Source organism: Gossypium arboreum, chromosome 1 (genome assembly GCF_025698485.1).
Source record: "Gossypium arboreum isolate Shixiya-1 chromosome 1, ASM2569848v2, whole genome shotgun sequence".
Taxonomy (NCBI): domain Eukaryota; kingdom Viridiplantae; phylum Streptophyta; class Magnoliopsida; order Malvales; family Malvaceae; genus Gossypium; species Gossypium arboreum.
Window position 1 is genome coordinate 4,205,852 of NC_069070.1, and position 12,737 is coordinate 4,218,588.

Here is a 12,737-nt window from a genome sequence, read left to right on the forward strand (position 1 = left end):
AATTTTGTGTTTAAGTTTTGTGGGTTCTTTGTTTTCGGGTTTTCAAGGTTTAGTTTTTATCTCCATCTTTTGTACTCTTCGTTCTTTTGCCATTATAGTAAAATTATCTTTGCCCGTGGTTTTTTATCCTCTTTGGAGGGGTTTTTCTACGTTAAATTTGTGTGTTCAATTTCTCAATTTATTCTACTATTTTCTTGTTCGTTACTTAATTGGGTTAAAATCCTAACAAGTGGTATCAGAGCTAGTTCAATTTTCATAGATCAGCCCGTTCAGAGATGGCAACAACAAGGTTTGAAATTGAGAAGTTCGATGGTGAGACAAATTTTAATCTGTGGCAAGTTTGGATGATGGCAATTCTAGTTCAATCAGGCTTGAAAAAGGTTGTTATCGGGAAAAAGCCTGAGAATCTAAATAAAACAGAATGGGAAGAGCTTGATGAAAAGGCTTTATCTGTAATCCAGTTGTGCCTCACAAATACGGTATTGCAGGAGGTATTGATGGAGAAGACCTCATCTGCCTTGTAGAAAAGGTTAGAAACTCTTTATGCGACTAAGTCTCTGGCTAACCGTTTAGTGTTGAAACAACGTCTATTTACGTTTCGCATGAACAAAGGTGAGCTTCTTAGAGATCACATCAGTCAAATCATTACTCTTTTAAATGATTTAAAGAATGTTGAGGTTCATATTGACGATGAAGATCAGGCTATACTATTATTGTGCTCTTTACCCCCTTCATACAAATCTTTCAGGAAGACCCTGATTTATGGCAGAGACAAACTCTCGTTCGAAGATGTGAAGGGTCATTTGTTGAGTAGAGACAAACTCGACAATGAGCTTCATTTGGATAGCAAGACAGATAGGCAAGCTTCCGTTTTGGTAGCATCAAAGAAACGAGATAAAATGTGTCGCTATTGTAAAAAGTTAGGTCACATCAAAGCAGATTGTTATAAACTGCGAAATAAAAAAACTGCTGAGAGTAATGAGGAAGATGTAGCTGGTGTGCTTATTTGGTCGATAAAAATGGGGATGATTTCTTGTTAGTGTCAACAAGTGATAATACCAAGCTCACGTCCGAGTGGATCCTAGATTCAGGATGTTCTTTCCACATGTGTCCCAATAGAGAATGGTTCTCCACATACAGTTCGATTGAAGTTGGAGTTGTGCGCATGGGAAACGATTCATCTAGTAAGGTAATTAGTATTGGTACTGTTAAAATTAAGATGCACGATGGGACGATTAGCACACTCTCAGATGTCAGATATGTACCTGATTTACGAAAGAATCACATCTCCTTAAGTATTTTAGACTTGAAAGGATGCAAAATCAACATCGAGTCGAGCGGTATTAAAGTATCTCGTGGAGCTCTCGTTTTGTTAAAAGGTAAAAGAATCGACAGTCTTTATATTCTAGAAGGTTATACAGTGACCGGTGAAATCGGACGTCCCTCGTCCGTTACGGAGTTGAAGTCAACTTGTTTGCAGTGGAGGCAACTTGGTTATAGGAGGGAAAAAGGTATGACTGTTTCGTTGAAGAGAAGTTCTCTTTTAGATGCAAGTTTTGAAAAGTTAGGGCACTGTGTTCGTGAAAATCAGACTCGGGTTAGTTTTGATTTGGCAGTGTACAAGTCGAAGGCTAGAAGTCTTCCAGTTCCTAAGCACAAATTCGACTCAATTAATTCCCTGCATAGTTCAAGATAGGCTCGTGGCGGGCTTTGGCAAAGATGGCATTGTGGAAATATGAGTCAAGGTGGAGATTTGTTAAATATGACTCTATTTTCAGTCAAATTTGAAAAATAGTCTTTCGTTAAACTCATTTACTTGTTTCATCAAACACCGATTAGTTTAGATTATTTTATTATTATTTGATCTATGAATTTAGCCTATAAATAGGTTCTTTTACAACCTTAGAAAATACACCCATTAGAGATTAGAATTCATAACACATTTAGAGAATTTTGTGTTTACGTTTTGTGAGTTCTTTGTTTTCGGGTTTTCGGGGTTTAGTTTTTATCTCCATCTTTTGTACTCTTAAATCTTTTGCCATTATAGTAAAATTCTCTTTGCCCGTGATTTTTTTATCCTCTTTGGAGGGGTTTTTCCATGTTAAATTTGTGTGTTCAATATCTCAATTTATCCTGCCATTTTCTTATTCGTTACTTAATCGGATTAAAATCCTAACAAGAACTAATGTGGAACCCATGAAAATGGATCATTAGATAAGTACTCCTTCTTTGGAAGACAAGATCGATAAACTCTTTAGTATTGTTCAAATTTTAGTTGTAGGTAAGATACCCCCTTTAGTTTGTGGCACTTGTGCAGTCCTAGATCATACGACTGATGCATGTCCTATCCTACATGAATACATCACAGTATAAGTGGTGTTGTAGTAAACTTTCCAGGACTACCATAGAAGCGATTTAACCGTTACTCTAGCATATTCAATGCTGGATGGAGAGACTATCCTAACTTCAGCTACGGAGCGAAGCCCTTATACAATCAACCGTACCACGCCAAGCTTTTTCATCCTTGATAGTCTCAAACCTCAGGTATGTCTCTAGAGAACATTATGAATTCTCATGTTGCTAGTTCCCTCAAGTTTCAACAGACCACAGAAGTGTTTCAACAGGACACAAAAGGTGAAATTCCAAAATCTAGAAAGCCAAGTGAACAAAATTACCATTTTGATCAATAGAATGGGAGTCTCAAGGAAATTTTCGTCTTAAATAGAACCAAACTTGAGGTAAAATGCGAGAGCAATGTCTTTAAGTGGAACGATCATAGAACCCTTTCCTAACTTGAATGGACGATACGATTCCAGTCAAGAAAAATGAAATAATGTGCCAAAAACCAAAAAAAAAAAAAAGAATCATCGCAGCCTATTGCAATACCACCTCCGTTCTTAAGAAGATTGATGAAAAACAAGAAAGAGAAGGAGGAGAAGAAATTCTTGAAACATTTCTCAAAGTTGAGGTAAATATACCCTTATTAGATGCCATTAAGCAAATGTCACACTACGCAAAATTCCTCAAGGAGTTATGCACTAACGAGAAGAAGTTACTTGGTAATGAAAGGGTAAATGTGAGTGAGAACGCTTTTGTAGTTCTCCAAAAGAAAATTCCACTAAAATACAAAGACCAAGGTATGTTTGTGATTCTATGCAAAATAGGTAATGTAAGCATAAAGAAAGCTATGTGCGATATAAGTACTTCTATTAATATTATGTCAATATCTATTTATAATTTACTTAATGCAAGTCCTTTGAAAGAAACATGTGTCATGATTCAAATGGCGGATAGGTCGATAGTTTATTCAAGATGAGTCTTAAAAGATGTTTTAGTTAAAGTTAATGAATTGATCTTTCCTGCAAACTTCTATATCATAGACATGGAAAAGGATAACTCGACTGGCTCTTTCGATCTCTTAGTCAAGAATCGTTTCTTAATACTACTCGTACAAAAATCAATGTTCGAAGTGGCATGCTCACCATGGAGTTCGATGGTGATATTTGGTGTGCCGTTGAGAGCAACAAATATATCATATCCCTAAATAACAAAAAGAAATAGTAATAGGGAGAGTAGGGTCAAATCCTCAAAGACTGAATAGCTATAACTTATTGTTTCTCAAAATCTCGGGTACAGTCGTGCGCAAGAAAAATAGCTGACCTGGAAAAAATAAAATAAAACAGAATTAAAAATATAATTGAGCTAAAATTAAATAGATTGAAATCGTAATTGTGATAAGAAGCAGAATTGAGAAAAAAAAAGGTTTTTTGATTGAAGGATTCCAGCCTCCGATTATCTCGATCCTCCTTTTGTTCAATCATAGGCTTTTATATGATTCTTCTCATAATCGAATAAGCTAATTATAGTGGAAGAGGACGCCTACGATCAACAACTCCACTTAGGTTATAGTCTTATGACCTAGAGGAACCTGACTTTAGTCAACTGTCACTTTTGTGGGACTGTCTTACACTAGTTCATTGTTTCACAATGGCGAATGTCATGCCATTTCGTCTCTTGGGCTCGACAACCTCTGATGTAGTAAGTTAGCAAGCCGATTATGTAACCTTCCCAAAATATACAAAGCGGTTGTCTTTGCACAAGATTAAATATTACCTTTTTGAAGGACATGGACGGAAGCGTCAGTTCCGTAATATGGAGAAATAATGAATACTCATTAAGAAAGGCTAAGCCTTATGAACTCTTTTGGAGGAGTCTTGATAACCTTTGGCTATATGAGTTTAGTTACTCATGCTTTTTGGGTAAAAAACACAAGTTATAATGAAATGGAATTTTATCGAAAAAGAAACAAAAAAGCTAAGAGCCTTAGGGGGAAAGAGTTTTTTACAGCAGTGATGAGTGAATATCCATGTCACTTCATCTCCTACTTATAGTATATGAAATAACCTCGTTTGTTCTTATTTAAACTCTAAATGATAATGTTTAAGAGATATAATTTGAAATTAAATCTAAACAATATAATAATCCTAACAGTAATCCTAAAAATAAAATTCAAATTTAAAGAAATTCTTATGTTTATAAATTTCTTCTTTGAAATTTTGCCCCAAGTCTTTTACACTTTGTATTTTCAGTACCATTTTTTCCCAATTTCGCATGCTAACCTGTTTTGTCTTTAAATTCACACTTTTTTTCCCTCAAATTTCCTTTTGCCTTCAATTTAGTCCCTATAAGATAAAAAATCATAAACAACCCAAATTAATAGGATCGTACTTAAAATATATATGTAATTAACACATAAAAGTATGACATTTTAAAGTATTATCAATATTGTTAAATTAAATGTTTATGAGGTTATGTGTCATCCTCGTAAAGTGTCGAATGTCTTTAATGTCAACGTTATTGATTCTTTAGCTTAAGAAATTAGTGATTTACATGTCACTAATGAGTTAAAACGGTATTTTACAGGAGTATCAATAGGGACAAACTTAAGGAGCTTTTGACAATTGAGGAACCATTTGGAAAAGTCATCTATGAGATGAAGGCACTGAAGCCTCTCCCAAACAAAAGTAAAAATCTTAAGTTGTCACCTACCCAAAATAAACTTTTAAAATAAGAAAATTTTAAATTTTTTCTTCAGAGTACTAAAAGCTACAAAATATAGTACTTCCCTCGTCAAAATCATTGTTATGCCTTTTCAGACACACCAATAACACTATGATATGATTTCGCTAGAAAAGACACCTCACCAAGAAGCATTATCTCGGGAAATGTCATGTTATAGTCCATCCCTCGATTGGGGTGCAATTGCTATACATAATCATTTCGTTTGGGGTACCTCACCAAGTCAACCACTTTGAATAAGGAGGGGCTCACCCATGTAAAAACTTCTACATGCTTACCACATGAACCAGTGCTAGATCACATGAAGATCTACTTGGAGACTCTTTCTATCGCATCCATCCTCACTTGTAGTAAAGTCCCTATAACTCTACTACCAATTCTTCGTAGTGTGGTTGAGCCACATCCCAATAGAGCTTTTCATTACATTATTAACAACCTTGTACAATAGGACATCCATCTAAAGGGGCCCTTACTAAGCTTTTCTTATGTATAAACTCCTTTAATTACTAAAAAGTATAATATACTTTTTGGCTCACGAACTTGACAATTAGGTTTATTTTGATCCTTGAACTTAAAAAATATAAAAGTTTGATGATGTGACTTGTTGAGATTGTATAACATCATCACTTGAAAAAAACTATAGAAATTTTTATAAATCTTAGAGTGTCACATTCAATGTTTTAATAATTGAATCAATGGTTGAACATGTCATACCACTAATTCTCGATTCAGCCAGTTCAATCATTAGACTAACAATAATTATATAAATAATTAAAAATTCATTAAAATCTAAAAAAATTAAAAATTAAAAATATTTATTGGTTCAATCTGTTCGATTGTTGATTATTTTGTTCCAATTTTCGATTTTTTCCAATTTCAAGCAGTTTTTGAGTCAATTGGTCTAATTCGTTTATTCAGATTGCTATATCAATAAATTCTGGGTCCATCCAATTCGATCCTATTCCAATAACACTGGTCACATCATTAAATCTTAATAGAATCCAAGTTTAAGGGCTAAATAATTACCAAATTTAAGATTAAGTGTGAATCTAGTTATCAAGTTTAAAAACAAAAAAAATTATATTAACCCTTACTAAAATAATTCTAACCTATTACTCCATTCTGCCAAAATCTCACAACTCTCCAAGTACTCTTAAACAGCTACTAGTGTCTCTTGATACACCTTGTGAATCGCTCAAATATGTAACACCTCATCTTTTATCAGCATTAATTTAATTTCGTATACAATTTCACATGGAAACTTCTCCAAAAGTTGAAAGCAGTTAAATTCAGTAATTAGAATTGAGTGAAAATGTGAAATTGAGAAAACAATACTAAAGGATGCTTAAGTGAATTATTTATTTATGGTCAAAGTGTGGGTTGGAAAGAGTGAGTGGTTGAGGAACTAGAGCTGTAATAGTTGAGCAAAACAAGGAGTGGATTATTTAGGAAGATGCTTAATTCTGTTTTGCATTCCTATGACTAATCAAGCAAAGTCATTCGTCCCTCACCTGCTGCTTCTATCTCTCTTGCAGACCAAACAAAAATAATTAAAATTAAGGAATAGGGTTGGTTTAGTTTGGTGTGGTTTGGTTTGGTTTGTTTCACTTTTTTCACTTCAGTCTATTTTTCCTCCCCATCCCATCCCATCCCAAACAAAACCACTTCTAATTTTTTCAGCTCTTAAATGCAGTCTCCTGTTTCAATGAGTTCCGACATTTTTATTTTTGTAACAGATGCAGCTGCTTGAGTTTCAGTCAATTTCACTTTTGAGCTGGAGTTTGCGGTTCGTTGCTCATTTCAGTTTCACCAATTTCCGGATCTGAAATTGAAATCCTATTTTGTTCCTTCGTAAATGCAAATGCGGCTGAATTCTGGGGCTATCTCCTTTCAACCCTGACTGACTTTCACTTCCACCCAACTCCTGCCTCTCCCCTCATTTGGATTTTTGGAGGCTGTTTTCCCAGGTTTCATTCTTCTTTCTTTCTTCTTAAATTCACATGCACTTTCTTTTAATTTTGAATTAAGTAAAATAAAGAAGTTAAGTCATTCAGTATTCATTTTACCTCTCATAATCAAGCTTGTAGATCTGTGCCATCCGAGGAATGTTCTAGTTTCTTACATCAGCTCAAAGTATGGCCATCATGTTTCTTTAGTGAATGGTGATTCAACAATTTGTGAGTTTCTTCTATGCTCTCTTAAGTTTTTGTTTTTCGTTAAAGAACACCCCTTTTTTTCCCTGGTTGTTTCTGCGCTAATGTGGCTTTCATTTTCATGTTTTCCACCTCTTTTCTTGCACAATGCAGCTTAGGAGGTTTAACTACTCTATCTATCTTCCTCAACCAGTCTAAAATTTTGAATATTCCCTTTTCTTAAAAGAAAAAAAAAACCCTCTTATGAAATTGCTGTCTTAGTTGTCACTATATATGTATCTGTGAAAACTCTCCTATATTTCTAGTGCTGAAAAGGTCTAGCTTTTCTTTTTCCCAAGTATATTCTTCTCTTGCTGCTGTTTGATGGAAAAGAGCTTATGCTGCCCTCTTGTTGTTTATAGAATCCCTTTTCACTTTAACTTTGGATTATATTTAAAAAGAAAAATTTACTTCCCTTTCAGGCCCTTTGGTTTTATGCTGGTAGGATAACAGAGATTTTTATTCCAAATATCTTCCTTTTCCTTTTAGCTGAATAGGTGAAGTCATATTTCTCAGGTTTATGCCTTCTAAGACATCCTTCTTACTTGAAAAATGAAAAAAAGAAGAAAAAATCATTCACAAAAGGAAGAAAAATAAAGATCCGACTTATATTATTAGAAGACATCAAGAGAATACCTTTTTCTAATTAGTAACAACTAAAAGAGAATTTTCTTATGGAATAAGTTGGTTGTTTTTAGTTCTTTTCTTTGTTTAATAGGGAGATGTTAATAATTTGGACCCCACATTTTAAGTCACTGCTCACCATCAAGACTGGATGTCCAAACCAGTGCCTTCTTAAAGGTGCATTGTGCCGAAGAATGCCAATGTACTTTCTTCTTGGATGCGTTTTCCCTTGCTTGTCAGATATTATATTATATGTTTGCTAGTTAGATTTTAGCAGCCAACGGCCCTCAAAGAGCAGAGCGTGTAAGTACATTCTCATCGGGGACTTTTCCCTAGTTCCAAAATGGATATAATTGAAACCAGTTAGAGTTCCCAACTGCCTAATAGAAGAGAATGTTGGTGTACATTTTTATTGGATGTGTTTCCCCTTCCTTTGAAAAGTATAAAAGCATAGCTAATTTGAAATTCAGCAACTGCTTCTGAGCATAAATTTCAATGACCTTCTGGATGTTGGTTTGTGCCACATAATTAATAGGTCATTTGATATGGTCTTGACTCTTTATTTTACTTTGCTCCAGATACCTCAGATTGTTTGTGTTTGTGTTATGTCATCCCCTTGTGTTTTGTACTTTTCATTCTTGCAACAGCATGTTGAGTATCGCATTCTTTTCTTTGAGTTCTTCATTATACAGTCCCCTGATGTATTTGTTGGTCTTTTCTTTGGAACAGGAATTCAGTTGGGACTACAGATGTTGCATTTTCATAACCATAATCATTGTCATATTCCCCTCTGCAGACAACAACCAATGAAGTTCTGCATGAGTTCAGTGTTTTATTTCCTTGTCATCATAAGTATTTTTCTTCCTCTAATAGTAGCTGATCTAAACTCTGATAAGCAAGCCCTTCTTGAGTTTCATGCTGCTGTCCCCCATCGTCGAAATCTGAACTGGAACTCAACCAACCCAATATGCACATCCTGGGTTGGCATCACTTGCACACAAGATAATTCTAGTGTGCTTGCCCTCAGGCTCCCTGGGGTTGGATTTATAGGCCGAATCCCGTCCAACACTCTAGGTAAATTAGGTGCCCTTAACATTCTCAGCCTTAGGTCCAATCGCTTCAATGGTGATCTTCCTTCAGATATCACCACTCTTCCATCACTCCAATACCTCTACCTTCAACATAACAACTTCACTGGTGATCTTCCTGCTTCATTTTCCCTCCAGCTCAATGTATTGGATCTTTCATTCAATTCTTTTACAGGCAACATTTCAGAAGCAATACAAAACCTAACATCTCTCACTCGATTGAACCTTCAGAACAACAATCTCTCTGGAGCAATACCTAATCTTAACCTTACTAGGCTCAAGCAGTTGAATTTAAGCTATAACCAGCTTAGTGGTCCGATCCCATCATCCCTTCAAAGATTTCCCAGTTCATCCTTTATAGGGAACTCACTCTTGTGTGGTCCACCTCTACAAGCCTGCTCTCCCTCTCCCTCTCCCTCTCCCTCTCCATCACCATCTCCTACATTTTCTCCTCCCCCACCAGAGTTTCCTAAAAAACAAGGATCCAAAAAGAAACTGAGTTTGGGAGTTATCATTGCCATCGCAGTTGGAGGGTCTGTAGTGCTACTTCTTTTAGCTTTAATCGTCTTATGCTGCTGTCTGAAGAAAAAAGATAATGGTGGAAGTAGTGTATTAAAGGGGAAGGCTTCTGGGGGTGGCAGGAGTGAGAAACCAAAAGAGGAGTTCGGGAGTGGGGTGCAAGAACCTGAGAAAAACAAGTTAGTTTTCTTTGAAGGATGTTCTTATAATTTTGACCTTGAGGATTTATTAAGGGCTTCAGCTGAAGTTTTGGGAAAGGGTAGTTATGGCACAGCATACAAGGCTGTTCTGGAGGAATCAACAACAGTGGTAGTGAAAAGGTTGAAGGAAGTGGTTGTGGGGAAGAAGGATTTTGAGCAGCAGATGGAGATTATAGGAAGGGTTGGGCAGCACCCAAATGTTGTCCCACTTCGTGCTTATTATTACTCCAAGGATGAGAAGCTCTTAGTTTATGACTATATACCAGGCGGCAGCTTATCTACACTTTTGCATGGTACATATATTATTTTCCTTTTCTTTCTTTCCTTGTGACTCCATCTCCCTTCTCCCTAATTCCAATTTCAAACAAATTCTAAAATAATTAAGTTTGTGGAAAAGAAGCATGTAAGAATTCAAGCATTTTGACTACAGGAGACAGAGGAGGTGGAAGAAGCCCATTAGACTGGGAATCCAGAGTAAAAATCTCCCTCGGAATTGCCAGAGGAATTTCCCACGTCCATTCTATGGGCGGTCCAAAGTTCACTCATGGAAACATCAAGTCCTCAAATGTTCTCATCAATCAAGAACATCATGGGTGTATCTCTGATTTGGGTTTGACCCCTCTTATGAATGTCCCTGCAACTCCATCCCGGACAGTGGGGTATCGTGCTCCCGAGGTGATTGAAACCCGTAAGCATACGCATAAATCAGATGTATACAGCTTCGGTGTTTTGCTCCTAGAGATGCTGACTGGGAAAGCACCACTACAATCACCTAGAAGGGATGACATGGTTGATCTTCCCAGGTGGGTACAATCTGTGGTGAGGGAGGAATGGACAGCTGAGGTGTTTGATGTTGAGTTGATGAGGTTCCAAAACATTGAAGAGGAGATGGTCCAGATGTTACAAATAGCGATGGCATGTGTAGCAAAGGTAGCAGACATGCGACCAAACATGGATGAAGTTGTAAGAATGATTGAAGAAGTCCGGCAATCCGACTCAGAGAACCGGCCATCTTCTGAAGAGAACAAGTCAAAAGATTCAAATGTGCAGACCCCTTGAACATCAAACGCTGCTGCATTGCAGTTTTAAGAATGGGCAAAGCAAGGTTTTCCCATCCATGCATGCATGCCTTATCGACATTATCAGTGGTGTAGGTGTTGTGTAATATTTCAGAGAGATGAATGTAGTTTTATGATTTTTTTTTTCTCGTTAATTTAACTAGGGGTGGTTTTCCTTATTGTTTTTACATTTATCTGTATTTAGATCTTCCTGATTTGTTGTAATGTTAAATTTGGGCAATTGATTTGGATTTTAACGAAATGAAATTTATGAACTTTGTGTTGTGCGCATCCTCTCTTCTTCCTTGCTTGCTTTTTGTACATGGTGAGAGTGGGCGGGTAGACGAAGAGTCCGAGAATGAAATAGAATAAAAAATGAAAATTGCTATACAGAACTAGAGTAGCTTTCATTTTTTTTTTTAATAATCTCATTATTGAATAGTGAGATAATTTATTTAATGCACTTGAACTTATGTATTACTATATTAATAATAATACTTATATTAATCAAACTAATACCTAATCAATAATTAAATTTGAATATTAAAAATAATATAAATTAAGTAATTCATAATTACTTACTATATCTATGAATTTACTTTAAAAATATTTATATTCATTCTTCACAAACACAATAAGAAATAAAACTCTAGATTTTAACTCCATGGTCGATGATCAATACGCGTCCAATAATGGAGGGGGTGGCAGCGCGACGACGAAGGTATGGATAATGGACGGCAACCTGCTTGATGTGGGTAGGATTCAGCAAGACAAAATAAAAAACCAGAAAATCGATTTCACTCGAAGTGTTTAAATAATTTATGAAATGTATATTTAAAAATCGAAATTGAATTGAGATAATTTATTTTAATTTTATGATATAACATAAATATTTTATATTTAAAATGATGAAAATAATTTTAAAGTTCTTGAAAATTTATTTTCTTAAAAATATTTATGAAAAAGATTTTCAATTTTTTCAAATTATATTCTAAATTCATAAAATAAAATTTATCTTATCAAAATAATTCTAAAAATTCAAAATAAAAATTAATATGAAAAAATCAAAAATTGCAATAAATTAAAAATTTTAAAAATCCAAACAAACTGAACCGATATCACTTCGTAAATATGGGGATGCGGCGATGAAGGTACCAATAGGTGTTGAAATTTCTTTTAAAAGACCAACTTTTATTTTATTTTTTAAATTCTTTTGGGAATAGTAGGAATTCTGATGAATCTATAGATGATGGTGATGATTTTGAACTAGTAGACGACAATGTTGTCACTGGATTAGTGGGTGGAATCCATTCATAATATATTGGAATAAATTATGTTGAAGTGCTATAGGGTTACAACTTTAGTTTGATAAAATTTACAGTTTTTGGCGATTTTTTGGGTTTAAATTTATCTAAGTTAACTTATTTTTCGAAAAATAAGAATTTTTGTAGAAGTTTTTAAGGCACGAAAATAAACTTGAAACGAAAGAAGCTATGAACAAACAAAAAGTCACAGAAAAATAGTGCACGCCAAGTGTTTCCAAAAGTAGATAAGTTTTTCCATATATATTCTACAAATCGGGCCAGTTCAAGTAAGTTCAATGAGTCTAATTTAATTAGTTGATCTCCATGGGACGTTCTGTACGCAATGTTCATGAGTTTTGATCCACGGCCCGTGACATTCTCCCTCACCCATTCTCGCGATGCCCTTGTCACGTCCTTGGAATGACACTGGCTTGTATCGGAACGATCTCGACGCCTCGAATGATTCCCAATCATTCTCTTTGTTGGTTAGTTCCGCTCCTCGAAACATTTGTGTTGGTTTATGTCTTTGTCATCACCTGACTCGAACTATATTTCTCTCTTCTACATATCGATTATAAGAGGTCATTGCTTTTACTTACTCTCATTGTGACTTGTCTCGATCAGGATCACTTGATCTGCACAAACAAACTTTGACACACTTACATTAAACACC

The 12,737-nt window shown here is 35.3% G+C and overlaps 1 protein-coding gene across 3 annotated transcripts; it reads left to right on the forward strand.

Annotated features, from left to right (window-relative positions):
* The first annotated feature begins 6,324 nt into the window (after positions 1–6,324).
* LOC108483299 (probable inactive receptor kinase At5g58300) lies at positions 6,325–11,027 on the forward strand. 3 transcript variants are annotated; one of them, XM_017786608.2, is made up of 5 exons: positions 6,325–6,647; positions 6,816–7,046; positions 7,160–7,256; positions 8,625–9,995; positions 10,133–11,027. In XM_017786608.2, exons 4-5 carry the CDS (start codon positions 8,645–8,647, stop codon positions 10,759–10,761), a joined length of 1,980 nt encoding a protein of 659 aa, XP_017642097.1. In that variant the 5' UTR covers positions 6,325–6,647; positions 6,816–7,046; positions 7,160–7,256; positions 8,625–8,644; the 3' UTR covers positions 10,762–11,027. The 3 variants fall into 3 exon arrangements, with proteins under 3 accessions (XP_017642097.1, XP_017642095.1, XP_017642098.1); XM_017786606.2 differs by having other exon boundaries at positions 6,369–6,676; XM_017786609.2 differs by having other exon boundaries at positions 6,369–7,046; positions 7,167–7,256.
* The last annotated feature ends 1,710 nt before the right edge of the window (positions 11,028–12,737 follow it).